The sequence below is a fragment of the Antedon mediterranea genome, chromosome 2 (genome assembly GCF_964355755.1).
Source record: "Antedon mediterranea chromosome 2, ecAntMedi1.1, whole genome shotgun sequence".
NCBI lineage: Eukaryota > Metazoa > Echinodermata > Crinoidea > Comatulida > Antedonidae > Antedon > Antedon mediterranea.
The window spans coordinates 37,629,702-37,645,549 of NC_092671.1; the positions used below are offsets into that span (position 1 = coordinate 37,629,702).

The window sequence follows — 15,848 nt, forward strand, 5'->3', positions numbered from 1 at the left end:
AAAAAGAAAAAAAATTCTCTCATTTACATAATATTGAAAAATTGGCTAATGCAATGATTAATAAACATTGAAGACGGTCAAATGTTTAAAAAAAAATATCATTGTGCACAGCCCCAGGGAAGAACAACCATGTGTTGATCTGGGCCTACATGTTTTATTTTTCCTTCTCTTTTGTGGCATCACTTTTACCAATTTTATACACATCAATATGAGACAGGCCTCTGTAGTTAAATAAAGTTTAATTAAATTGAATTGAAAATTTTAAAAACAATTCATACAAAATGATGCTGTCCCATACCCAGACAAAGAGACCAAAGGCTTAACATGCCGACCGAAGCATGAGGAAATGAAAATAGAGCATCTTTCCCAAGAACACACCAAACAGACTTACTGTGTCTTTCACTGTCTACACTATCAAACTAGTTTGATAACAAACGTGTGATGTGCCCAAATATGGTAGTGATATGCCTAAATATGGTAGTGATATGCCCAAATATGGTAGTGATATGCCTAAATATGGTAGTGATATGCCCAAATATGGTAGTGATATGCCTAAATATGGTAGTGATATGCCCAAATATGGTAGTGATATGACATCACATTTTTTGTCACTTGAAGTTTGATAGTTTTGATAGACAGAGCTTTACACAATAAAGTCATTCAAGATTCGTCCATTTTGCCTTTTCAAAATTGAGAATTAATATATAAGTAAATAATTATTTGATCTGTACACTCCACTATTTGCATATTGGAAAAATATCGTGACAAAGCAACTGACTTGACATAAATGTCACCAAATAGAAGCTTGACTCATTTAGTTTTTTTCTCATTCCGCCTTTTGCATTCTCGCATAGTTAGGATAACGAGTTTCTGAAATGAATACATTTTATTACTAATTACATAACCAGCTAGTTATTGTCGATAATCATCAAAAACTGTGTGAAAAATTATTTGTATTATGTATTTATGCATTTCCTGTAAATCGAAAACAAATTTATCCAAATAATTGCTCGGTTAAAGTAACATTTTTGCCGTAGGATGCCAACATGTTTATAGCGTGCACTGTAAAATCATCAATCAGATAGATTATGAAAATTATGTTGATATAATTACTAATAGTACACAAACGTATTAGGATAGAGTTAATATGACATGCCCAAACCATTATTTCATTGTCCAATTAAGTATTAATTTGTCTCCAAGCAATTTACATCATTTCTAGCCTAGCAACGAGTAATATTGCGTTGGAAGATTATCACACATTTTGTAAAGCACATTCCCTTTAACGTCGAGCTTTAAAGGTTCCATCATTAATGTTGGACATTACATTTGATTTTATTAAAATTGTTACCTTGTAATAAGCTATAACTATAGCAATATGCTGTAATATGTATAGCTTATTGACTGGTAAGGTAACGCATGTTGGTAACCCTTTTGTTTGTTCACGTTTGGATCAGTCAAGTAGTCGTTCGCCAAGACGTTGACATTGTCATATTGTCAAGTGTTGAACAACATAGTTTTCTGGAACCTTGGTGTTATCAGGCTGTTTTTTCCAATTTTGAATCTGCATAATTTAAGAGTATTTTTGTAAAGATGACGATACCGATGGCTGGGCGTTTGCAGGAGGAGGAGGAACAATATAGTGGTGATGTACGTATTTTAGGCTTTTCGTTTAATTTTGCTGTTTACAATTGTTATTTAGATACTCTCAGCATTATTACATAGTTGTAATCAATACATAACATAATAGAAACATGATCATGTCATCAACTTCACGATCAACTCATCATTTTTATCATCATGATGACATCATCATGTGTCATGTCATATCTTATCATTATATTCACTATCATATTATAAACATTGTTATTAACATCATCATCTAGATCATTATTGTAATTTTTACCATGATGTCCATGTCATTATCATTTTCATAATTTTATAATATTTTTATTGTCATTTTGATGGCATTATTATTGTAAACACATTATCATTAAAATCCCAATCACATCAATGGAGTAACGTGGTAAAGGATTGAACTATCTCAACAATTATTATTAGGTATATGTTATAACCATATCAAATAATTTATGTCAAAAATTGTTATATGAAATTAATTACAGAGTATATTGATTCTAGGAATATTAAACTGTATTGTGGTAAATGATACTAGATGCGTAAACAGTTAGATTAGCGAATATAATTGATTATGATTTCTATAGCAACAAGGAACAGAAGAGGCCAAAATTTTAAATGTTAATGTTCGCAGTCTTTTTATTAGGTTGTTAAAATTGTTTTTCTTTCACTTTCTTGAATACCTTTTTACACGAGGAGGATGTAGCTACAAACGTTGCTTAAGCTCTGGCTGCACTATCAAACAAGTTTGACAACAAAAAGTGTGATCTGCCAAAATATGGTAGTAAAATTATCAAATTCTCAAATTCAATGAAAGTAGAACATCTTTCCTAAAGCTCTGTCTACACTATCAAACTTTATGTGACAAAAAAATGTGATGTGCCCATATATGGACATGATTATGTCATATCACTACCATGGGCACATCACAGTTTTTTGTCAAACTAGTTTGATAGTGTAGACAAAGCTTTAGAAAATAAATTTGACAAAAAAAAGTGTGATGTGCCCAAATATGATAGTGATATTCTCAAATATGGTAGTGATATGACATTATCATGTCCATATATGGGCACATCAAATTTTTGTTGTCACATAAAGTTTGACAGTGTGGACAGAGCTTTAAATGCAAAAAGTTAGGAGTGTATGATGACATGGTCTTGTAATGTTACAGAGTTTTTAGAGCTAGTTGGTATGGAGGGTGCAATTTCTTACTTACTAAGTTACTTGTAAGCATAGCTATCCCCATTATTGGGGACATTTCTCCGACATTGACATTATGTTGACATAGCACAACAATGAGAGACATTAATTTTGATGAGAAGGTCATGGAACACTAATTAATTAAAAAACTAAAAATCTGAGACCTGTAACCCTAGGTAGGGACCATGACGGGTACTCTCCCTTCTGGTCAAAAGGATCCCAAGACTCATCGGTGGGCAGGGGCGCTCATCTTACTGTTCAGGACTATTCCTGATGATTACCCAACCTATTTACATTTAAAAAGGTCTTAATGGCCCTGCTAACATTAAAGCTCTGTCTACACTATCAAACTTGTTTGATAAAAAGTGTGATATGCCTAAATATGGTAGTGATGTGAAACCATCATGTCCATATATGGACACATGACATTTTTTTGTCACATAAAGTTTGATAATGTGGACAAGACTTTACATTGATATAGATCCATTTCAATAACCAAGTTCAATTAAAATGTTGATAACATCGTCTCATCATGTGAGTATTTGCATAAATGGCCTTAACCATTATTTGTCCTATTATATAAATTCCTTGTACAGTACTATGATTTTAAAAACTAATTAATAAATAAAAAATCAATGAGAAATATATTTAAATCTGATTGGCTGTCGGTCATTGGCCATTTGCTGATTAGGTTTTTTTGTGTGTGTGTCTTAATCGACGATATATAGAACATCTTACATCCTTGTGCTATAAATAGATAATACTTTACATATACTATCATTGTTAAATGTACAAATCGTCGTTTTAAGTCTCAAATTGCTTTCTTGGGATCTTATTACATCCATCAAATCCAATTGTATATCTACTAATTGTAGTTTTATTTAAATTATTTAAACTTTATTTTCTTTTGTAATTTCATTCTGATAAAACAGTATTACATAACATATAAATAAGTGATTTTAACCGATGAAAGGCAGCATGCAATTAAGATCCAACCCAAGAGAGTTTAATTTTAATGGTTATTTTGCGCGTTTAAATTGGTATCTAGCATCAAATTACCCTTGACGACGGACTGTTACGGTAGTGTATTATATTGTTAACTGCATATGTACAGTTTGTGTACAATTTCGATAAGCTAAAACCCCTGCTTACTTGCTCATGCATGTTGCATCAACACTAACATTCTAACATATCTCTACTGACACGTGACAGATTCCAAGTTAACTTACTTTTCCATCAACAAATTCCAACAAGATTGCTATTAGGTTTACGGTGACTAACGATTCCGAATTTTATTGTCAACTCAATGTTTTGATGTGTGTTTATATAAGAAGCTGGTGTGTAATTGATTCTTTAATTTTACAAGTGATGCAAGGTATTAAATTGTTGGGATCATAGCGATGTTAACATCCCCACGGAATTGAAGACAACAGAGACCCTTCATTAAGCAAATTAATATTGTCACTGAATTTTAATGAGATTGATTGAACCTCATACCTAGTACATCGTATATTACCTATTCAAGAAGGTACCATACACTGGCCAGGCTTTAAAACTAGTAGCGCAGTGCCTAAAAATCGAGCTACGATTCAACTACCTCACCACACACGTTGGAAATTATCTTTGCTTGGATTTCTACTTTGCCTCGGTGGACTTTATTAAGTGTAGGGATTTTTAAGGCAAATTATTGCAATCTTAGTATTATTTTGGTGAAATAAAGTGATATCGCATGCAATATGTTAGTGATTACTCAAAAGAAAGAAGAAGAGGCACAGAAACAACGAAAGAAGCAGGTAAGGATAATTATTGTGTGCTCTAAGTTCGTTGTTTTAATGTCGTTGAAGTAATTTAGAGGCCTTTGTTGATTATATTTATATGGAAGAGGTATGACCGTTATGCTGGTGGTGTAGCAACAGGTCAACAGGGCAAAGTTTTGCCTAAAAATGAGATGGTATTTGGCATTTATACAAATAGGGACTTGGCGTTAACCAATATTTCTTATTACTATTATTATTATTATTACTCTTTATAAAATGGACACAGTTTTCCATCTGAGCTGTTACAATCAAACTGCTGTAACTTGGTGGTACACACTTCTATTTCACTCCCTAAAGCTCTGTCTACACTGTCAAACTAGTTTCACAAAAAAGTATGATAGTGCCTAAATATGGTAATGATGCTTAAAAATGGTAGTGATATGACATCATCATGTCCATGGCATTTTTACACACACTCAATAGATAGTTGATAGTGTAGACAGAGCTTTAGCCTCAAATACGAGTTAATTTAGCACGATATACCATCCTGGAATTGATGATTTGTGTATAGAATAAAAAATGTTTAAAAACACCTGAAGAAATATTCTATATATTCTTCAAATTTAAACCTAATATAGACTTGCTGCAGTAAAAAGGAAACATAGTCACAAACGATTAATTTTATAGATTTTGACATGATGCATAATAATGTTCAGAATAATGTACTGAAATATAGAATATATCATTTTCATCCTGATTTAAATTGATAGAAAATTATAGCTTGCTGTGTAGTTTTATTTGGAAATCATAGTCATATTATAATTACAGTTTTCATGGCTGAAAATAATAAAGATATTGAATTAGAAGAACTCTTTAATTTATGTGTTTATATTAAAAGCAAGACTATGAATAGACCTTATTAAATTAGTTAATCGGAATTATTTGAATTAATTAATTGTTATTTACTCTTTGCCATGGTTACAAAAGGTTAATTAGGAGCAATTGATTCTTTTATATTAGAAACTATAGATTCAATGTATATCAACTATGTTTATCAGCTATTTTCATCAGCTATTTTCTTTAGCTACAGTATGTTCATCAGCTATATTAATAACCTATTACCATCAGCTATGTTCATCAGCTATGTTCATTAGCTATGTTCATCAGCTATGTTCATAACCTATTACCATCAGCTATGTTCATCATCTATGTTCATTAGCTATGTTCCATCAGCTGTGTCCATCAGCTATGTTCATCAGCTATGTTTCATCAGCTATGTTTATCAGCTATGTTCATCAGCTATTAGACTTGCCCCAAGTCTGTATTATCTTTTTTTTTTATTTATTTGTTTTTATTTCGACCGCGATTTTTGTCTGAAAATACAGACTTGTGAAACACGTATAGAAATCGATTTGCAGACCGCAAACATCCGATAAGAAATGACGTAGGTTATCATACCGTATTTGGCTATATGGGGCGGGCGGTATGTAAATATGGATTTCGAATCAACCAATGATCATTTTGTTTCAAAATGAAAAAGATCGAGTATGTACAGTGCTGAATGTACGATCGAGACTGTTGAAATATAAAATCGTAATGCCACGTTGTTTTGTTTATTAATTGTTTAGTCCTTGGCCTAGGCCTCTTTCGTAGGTCCTACTTAATTCGCACGTATGACCTGCCAAATAAAACGCCAATAAAGTAGGCCTACATACCACCACCAGCACACAACAGGTCTACACACCACCACACAGCAGGACTAGACAGGGTCTGGGTGGGAATTAAATCAAAATTATCTCCGCGTAATAAATGATCCATTCAATGTTTGATTTGCGGATTTGCTAGCCTATCATATCAAGACGAGTTTTCATGTTCTTGGGAAAAATCCCATCAAATGTTTACCAGACTACTAGTACTAGGCATATAAAATAATTTCCAGCCTTCAGAGACTTTCATAAATGTACCCAAGTACACATTGTCTAAACGTAACATAGCGCATGCGCATCATCTTAGTTGTTGAGTCTTTGAAATTCTGAAATATGAATATTAAAACGGAGTACGAGTGAGTAGCCAATCGCATGCAGCTGAAACTAGTCAACTGGATAATCGTATGCACCAAGAATTCTTGGTGTCCAACCACGTGACTTGTGCGTGTTTCCCCAGACGGAGTATCCAAAATCAAGTAGTATACGTATGAAACGCCATATGTGCCAAATTATTTATCTTTTTACTAATATTAAGACAAAACTCCGTCTGGAACCCAGACTAATCAGCTATGTTCCATCAGCTATGTTCCATCAGCTATGTCCATCAGCTATATTCATAACCTATTACCATCAGCTATGTTCATCAGCTATGTTCATTAGCTATGTTCATCAGCTATGTTCATTAGCTATGTTAATCAGCTATGTTCATCAGCTATGTTCATCAGCTATGTTCATCAGCTATGTTCATCAGCTATGTTCATCAGCTATGTTCATCAGCTATGTTCATCAGCTATGTTCATCAGCTATGTTCATCAGCTATGTTCATCAGCTATGTTGATCAGCTATGTTCATTAGCTATGTTCATTAGCTATGTTCATCAGCTATGTTCATCAGCTATGTTCATCAGCTATGTTCATCAGCTATGTTCATCAGCGATGTTGATCAGCTATGTTCATTAGCTATGTTCATCAGATATGTTCATCAGGTATGTTCATCAGGTATGTTCATCAGCTATATTCATCAACTATTTTCATCATCTAAGTTCATTTAGTACAGTTATAGCGTACTACATTATAATATCTAAGTTCTAACACTTGTCATGTGTTAAGATCCAAAAGGCCAAATATAAAAGCTTTTAAGTTTAATTGAGTACTTTAAAAATGCATAGTGTTCTTAAAATGCTACGTTATATTATTAACCATTAAATATTAACAAGAGTATGCAAACTAGTTTAAAACATTATATTTGTATCTGTCGCCGAAGGATATTAATTGGCATGCCATAGGACATTTATTGGCATGCCATAGGATATTTATTGGCATGGCATAGTGTATTTGTGAAAATATTACACACATTTCAAAAGCGTTACATTACTTTATAACTTTTGTTATCTTTTTTTTATGCGTAGGCACTATCTGTATGGATATTGGCATGCCATACAACATTTATTGGCGTGCCATAGGATATTTATTTGCATGCCATAGGGTATTTGTGGAAATGTACACGTTTCAAAAGCGTTACATTACTTTATAACTTTTGTTTATCTTTTTTTTTCATGTGTAGGCACTATCTGTATGGATATTGGAATGCCATACAACATTTATTGGCGTGAGGGTATTTGTGGAAATGTACACGTTTCAAAAGCGTTACATTACTTTATAACTTTTGTTTATCTTTTTTTTTATGTGTATAGGCACTATCTGTATGTGTTTTTATTATGACTTGTCCACCCTCTCAAATTGAACTGAATTGACATAATTGACCTTAAATCAAAACATTATTGTGGGACATACTGTTAGTTATAAAAAATATAATAGTAATTATATTAATTCCAATGAAGAATGAACTTTAATGTTACAAGGTAGTGTAAAATATGTATGTATATTCAGGGAATACTCTTCCCAGGTATGTTTGATATTCTAGTGTATTGATATATCTTACAAAACTGTGATTAGTTTTAACCCACTTACGCAGGATGTTTGTATTCCTACCTACTAGAAATAAAGTGCACAGCCTCGGGAAAGAAAAACTACTTTTGAGTGGCTGTGCTGAGATATTGATCGAGACCATTTATTTGATGTATCTTAATTAATACTATTATTTACAGCTTTAATTAATGGAAGTGTTTTTGAAGACCTTTACAATAATATTTATAAACCAGAGGTACAAGTAATTTGTTGCAAAGGTAGTGAGTGACTTCTGACAGTGTGGAAAACAATTTTAAATATTTGTATGTAAAATGAAAATCATAAATTCTAGGAAAAACTGTTAAATCATTCCAAACAATTATTTGTCAGCCCATTATAACTAAAAGCCAAAATGATAGTTTACATATTCGCCAAAGTATAATAAAATATGAACAAATTTTAATTGAAACATTTTTACTTATATGCCAGTAAAGGTCATATTTAATATTAATAGCAAAACTGTGTCTTTTATATGTTTTATGTAGACATTTTTTTTATCACGTGGAAGACATTGTATTGTTCAAACTATGAAAGTACATTAACGTTTGTATGAAGATATCAACTTAATCAAATTTGTTTATATTGTGCTATAAATAGATTAGTATAATAGTCCGTCGTATCTCCTACAGAAACTTACATAATCAATTCTAATACAGTATCTTTTGTATTATCTTCTACTAGGAATTGAACTTGTCACTTAGACTTAAGCTCTGTCTACACTATCAAACTAGTTTGACAAAAAAGTGTGATGTGCCCAAATATGGTAGTGATGTGCCCAAATATGGTAGTGATATGCCCAAATATGGTAGTGATGTGCCCAAATATGGTAGTGATATGCCCAAATATGGTACATATAACATCATCATGTCCATATATGGGCATATATTTTTGTCAAATAAAGTTTGATAGTGTAGACAGAACTTAACAGGGCAAACCCAAGTCACCATATTCAACAATAATGTATATAAAAATAGAAATTTATGACATTTAAAATGTTTCATTTAATATTCACCATTTTAGTGGAAATACTGCATATCATAATTTCTAGTTATAACGAATATTATATTATCATAAATATGTCACAATTTTAAGTAGCAATAGCAAATTCATGCATCATTTATTTTTTGATTCTTATATTGTATCGTCGTGGTCGTGTACTCACTCATCATATATTCATAGCATTACGTATTTCTGAACTATAAATATAAAGAAAGAATATTTTTCTTTTTTTATATATATATATGTGTGTACGTATCCGAAACACTTTACATTGTTTTATTGTGTGTAGTGTTTTAAAGATGTATTGTTCCCCTGAAAAAATAATTCCGCCAACCAATGTGTTTTTGGTTGAATTTAAGTGAACATTTTTTTTTTTCTACGGAAGTGATTAACTTTATTAAAACTACAAATTAACATATTTAAAGTATGATTTGATTAATCTTCATTTTTCATGTTTTTGGGGGACAATATATCTTTAACTCTATAAAAATGAAAACTAAAGTTAATTATTGATCTAATTTCATGAAAATTAAAATTCTAGTGAAATTATAAATTTTATATGTAGAATTTTATTTTAGGTTACCAAGTTCTTTTTTTGGACTGGACAATTATATTTTATGACGGTGTTTATAGCCTTAAATTTAATATTTGTTTTGAAATATGTTTTTTATCGGGATTTATGTCTTGTATCACAGAAAACATATTATGCTTTTAACACAATAGTATTTTTGACATGAATCATTGTTTAGAAATAAAGAAATGTCATAGTATAATTACGGTTTCAAGATTCTGGGATGCCAGTGATTATTTAAATGCATACAAAAAAGAGCAATGTGAGTCATCTGTAGAGGGGGCTACAATATTTTTTTTATATAAATTTGACTTTTATTACTCAGTTATAGCAAAAGTATTATATTAACAATTTTTGTACCAACAATTCTTTTGAATATATCTTGGTTATAGATTTTAGTGAAAAATAATACGTCATTTATTGGCCTGTGTCAAATTTACCTCCATTCCTTAAAATAGAGAATAAGCAAATATTTATATGCAGGGAAACGTGATTGTAAACTCCAGAGGGCTCACTCGCTTATCATCTAGTCTACAATGATGTTTTTTTCCGAATTAAACAATAATTATTACATTTACATGTATCTTTGCCATTTGATTTGTTAATTTCCTATATCACGTGTCATGCATTTGATTCCCAATTCATTGCACATTCAGCTTTTTGTAAACATTTTGGGAATTTTACGGTGCACCATGTTTTTAAGGCTGGTAAATGGTGCGAGTGAAAACCAACCTATAATTTTCTCTAATTGTCCTATTCATCGATAGACCACAACTCATTGTTTGTAGACGTACACTACACATGTTTATATCCCTGTAAATGCATTAAAATACTACTTACAAGTAGAATGAGATTATAATGACTTTAGTCTATTAAGTCTGTGACGGATACAATGACACAATGGTAGAATTGGTTGAAATTGATTTATTATATGGATTTCAACAGTTAAAAAGTACAAAACGGAAAAAAACACATTTTTCTGAACAAAATTATTTATTAAAAAATCATGTATAATTTATAGAGAGTAGTATAACAAATGTGCCTTGTACTATAATAAATGAATGAGTGGCCGAGCGGTTAAGACATTGGAATTGTAATTACGTAGGCATAACATCGGCAGGGGTTCGAGGCTCACTCACTCCATTGTTCTGGTGGTAGAACGAGTCTTCTCGGATAAGGACTATAAACCGTAGGTCCAATGTACACAACTGTGCACTTTAAAGAACTTTCGAGACGAGTAGGGGGTTACCCCGGTGTATTAGTACATCACAGCCACTGATCACCAACTGGGCCCTCTGGGAGACCAGTCTTTGACTGAAGAGGTCGCCCAGTATAAAAATAAACAAACAATCAAACAAACAATCATAATAACTAATCTTTATACTGAATTATCCATAATAAATATGAAGTTTGATAATAATGAATATTGTTAGTCTGCCCTCTATAGCCTTAAATACAAATTTAAATTTGCCACTATGCCATTGCATTAGTGTCAATGAGAAACAATAGCGCACCAATAAGACTAGGAGGAGCATACAAGTAACGTGCCGTCTACAGCGCTGCTTAATACTTCAAATAGGATATACCGGATTTACAGCTTCTAAGATATTTTGTGTTAAGTGGTATTATTCTAAGATTAATTATAACATTAGATATTGGTGAGACTTGATGTGTTTTGACGGCAAACCTGTAGCATCCTAACTTAAAGAGCTATATATGATGCAACGAGATATTTGCTAAAGAGTTTTATAAGACTTTTCCGCATATCTCGTGTTAATCTCATTGTTAATTTGGAATATACTTAATCAGACAGAATGAGGACATATGCGACTATTGAGGGAAGTGGTGTTAATAAGGATAGCCAGTCTATGGGACTGTTAGGGTGGTTCCAGGTAGGCAACAACATTATAATGTTAATAAAAGCCAATCGATGGGACTTATTGTTAAGATCTGTCTACACTATGTGATGTGCCCTTATATGGACATGATGGTGTCATATCACTACCATATTTAAGCATATCACACTTTTTTTTATGTGTAGACAGAGCTTTAGGCTGGTTCCAGGTTCCTAGGAAACAACATTGAATGAGACTTATTAGGATGGTTCCAGGTAGGATCTACTGATAGCCTAAAATAAAGCTCTTATATTACTTTTGTGTTGGGTTGTTTTTATGATTTAAAAAAAAAGGAAGATTTATTTGCAAACGTTTTATATAGTTTTCAAGTATGACCATAGAGCTATGCATTAAAAAAGGGCCTATATTGATAGAATATAGGTTTATAAATAAACTATAGCAACCAGATCTTACAGATTGGAGCCTATTTTGGACATCATGTTATTAGATGTATTTCAGTTTTTGTTTCAACGTGTACTGTAATAATTTTAATATTTGACAAAAATAAATAGCTTAACTTAATACTTTATGCACAATAATAGTCACTTTCATACAGGCTAATTCTTCTAGATTATTTTACTGAAACATTATGTGACACATGTTAAGTTTAGTACTAACAAATTTGTAAATCTTAAGAAAACACACTTAATATATTATCCTCACATCAACATTCTGTCATGTTAAATCACTTTGCTTATTATAAGTTTCATTTAGTTAATTATTGTGCACTTTGAGAAATCAAACAGATCATGACTATTTGACTTCAAGCAAACCTAAATAATTAGTTTAAAAGAGCACAAGTGTAATAACATATTATTGTTATACTCTTTCTTTCCAACCTTATAAAACCAGCGAGCATTTTCACCACACACTGTCATACTTTATTTGAGTATAAATGTGTGATGGGTATGACAGAGAGATACAGTATGTGATTGAATATGCCTGCCTTTAGGCTAAAGAAATACTTTATACTATAACCCCTAGTATTTGAATACCACTTAAAGGAAAATACTTAAATGTCTATTCACTTAAGTGGATATACTTGGTATTTAAGGGAAATATCTTACTTAAGCATGTTGGTGGATATACAAAACTTTTGGAAAACTGACCATTTCTTTCCAGTCTAAAGTTTTGTCTACACTATCAAACTTTATGTGACAAAAAATGTGATGTGCCCATATATGGACATGATGATGTCATATCAATACCATCGTTGGGCACATCACACTTTTTTTGTCAAACTAGTTTGGTTTTCACGTTTTGACTGTGCAGTGTTATCAGGTTGATTTTTGTCTTGTCTTTTGTTCTTTTGCCATCATCAACTTACAAGACCTTTATCCTTAAAAGGAGAATTACCAAGTAGTATTTTTAACTGACTTCATTGAATGCGCCAATATCATGCATTCTCCATTTGATATGTCAGTAGGCCTTAGCCATCCATCCCATCATGGGCTATTATAGGAAACTGCACATGACATAATCTTTAATAAATGTATGATGGCTTATGTTACTTACTGCAGAGACTAGAAAAACGATAACAGGTGATTTCAAAATGCCATCATAAATGAATTTGTTCAATATACGGTTGATACCAAATCTTCACCATAATATACTTTACTTTAGAGGTATGTACGACAATTACTATTATTGGTTTAATATTCTTATATATATATACTATACTTACACTACGGCTTATGTACAACAATTTTATTATTTAATAATTATAACTTATATCGGATGTTTTTAAGCACAGATTCTTTAATTAAGGAGATAAAGTATTAAATGTATTATCATATTGGAAGATGACGAATCACATCATACCAATCCCCAGTTATTATTATTCATTTGTGATTATAATTAGGACCACACCCACTGGTACAACATAATGTTACGACTTAGATGTACATTTTTATATTATGAGTCAAGAATTAATACTTTCTCAGATATTGGGTTTTAAAATAGTGTCTTGATATGCCCAAAATGAGTCACAGAGTCTGTTTCTGCTGCATATCACCGAATAAACAGATTATTTTAAAAATGTAATAAATATATTGAATGCATTTCTGCTTAATTTTTGCTCCAAAATAACCTCTTTAAATCAGTGGATGGTCGTTGACAAAAATCATTAAAATTACCCAAAATGCAATTGGTTCTGGCGGTTAATTCAAACGTAGCAGCTGTCAATCAAATAACCGTTATTTTTGTTGCAGCTAAAAGTTGCCTGCAATAACCGGTTAAATGGCGTTCTAACACCGAATTTAATGGGTGTTTTTAACCGGTTATTTTGCGAGGTCTTTTAAACGGTTACCACAAAATTGTCCTGTTTCTGTTCGCAAGAAATTGGAGTTTATTCACAACGTTTTAACCGGTTAATTTTATGCTGAAGAAACGGGACCACATTGACAAAATGAGGGAGGGGATGACAATGGAACTCCAACTCCACTCTAAATACATTATGGCTTGCTAAATTACTTTTTGATGTGCTTTGTGTTAATTAAAGTCGGCAATATGTAAAGCTAAACACTCCATTTTCTATTGAGAAAGGTGTTTAAATTAATATATTAATTTAAACACCTTGACACATTTTAAGATGCACTTTTAGTTTCAAAGTAAAAAGAGGAAATTGTTATTATTAAGCCAGTGTAAACTAAGTAGCAAACTTAAATTAGTTGCAAATGTCAGATGTAATGATAAATTTTTATTGGCGATAGAATTTAATTTGTTTTCTTGTGCAGTCTTCGTCTCCACCTAGCCTGGAGTTGTTGATAATATTTTCTTCAATTTCAAATTGTGACAAATTAGAAACCTAGATTTATCTTGAGGAAAGCGTATCTTGGTGATAATTACACAGTGTGTAGCACAAGTTGATAGCTTGCCATTCAAACGGCTATAGCTGCTATTTATAGTTTCGTCAAATCTAGGTTTTTTAAGCTCTGTCTACACCATCAAACTTTATGTGACAATAAAATGTGATGTGCCCATATATGGACATGATGATGTCATATCACTGCCATATTTGGGCATATCACTACCATATTTGAGCACATCACTTTTTTTGTCAAACTAGTTTGATATTGTAGACTGAGCTTAAATCCTTTACTGGACATTTAGTATTCATACACTAAAGGGTATACATTGGCTAAGCCACAGTTATGTCAACTTGATGCATACAAATCAGAACTGTGTATGTGACAAGAACAAAGATTACAAACAAAAGTTAATATCAATTCTTTAAATTTTTATTAAGTCTTTGTAAATTAGAAAAAAAAAACTGTTTGCGACATTAACTTTACGCATTTTAGAACAATTGTTGTAATACTAATTAGTCCTTCCGTGATATGCCACAGATGTTTTGACATTTTGTGAACAATACATAAATTATTAGGAGTTGAGTCAAACACAGCCATCAATATTATCAGACAAGGTAAAGTCTCGTCTAAATGCAAACTATATCTGACATAATCAAGTTATGTCATTTCATGAAACACAATTCAATAACACAATGAATTTCTAGAAGTTAAATGAAATATGTTATTGTACTGCGTTCAAGGTAATTTCTTAGGTTGCATAAAAAAAACAATTTGATACATTATTTTGATGGATTGGAGTTGTCAGGGGGAGGTGGGATTATCATGGGGATGATGGGATTATCATGGGAGTGGTTGGATTATCATGGGGGTGGTGGGATTATCATGGGAGTGGTGGGATTGTCATGGGGGTGATGAGATTGTCATGGGATGGTTGGATTATCATGGGAGTGGTTGGATTATCATGGGGATGGTGGGATTGTCATGGGGATGGTTGGAGTATCATGGGAGTGGTGGGATTGTCATTGGGATGGTTGGATTATCATGGGGGTGGTGGGATTATCATAGGATTGGTGGGATTGTCATGGGGGTGATGAGATTGTCATGGGATGGTTGGATTATCATGGGAGTGGTTGGATTATCATGGGGATGGTTGGATTATCTTGGGAGTGGTTAGATTATCATGGGAGTGGTTGTATTATCATGGGGATGGTGGGACATGGGGATGGTAGGATTATCATGGGGATGGTAGGATTATCATGGGGATGGTTGAATTATCTTGGGAGTGGTTGGATTATCATGGGAGTGGTT

At 32.2% G+C, this 15,848-nt stretch overlaps 1 protein-coding gene across 2 annotated transcripts in view; it reads left to right on the forward strand.

Annotated features, from left to right (window-relative positions):
- The first annotated feature begins 1,389 nt into the window (after window positions 1-1,389).
- LOC140040982 (dipeptidyl peptidase 4-like) overlaps window positions 1,390-15,848 on the forward strand; it is a 41,322-nt gene continuing 26,863 nt past the window's right edge. The window contains exon 1 of one of the 2 annotated variants that reach the window (XM_072087298.1): window positions 1,390-1,650. In XM_072087298.1, coding sequence (XP_071943399.1) covers window positions 1,594-1,650 — 57 coding nt within the window. In that variant the 5' untranslated portion in view covers window positions 1,390-1,593. Of the gene's footprint in view, window positions 1,651-11,649; window positions 11,728-15,848 lie in introns of those variants that run through there. The other variant, XM_072087297.1, reaches the window with a different exon arrangement.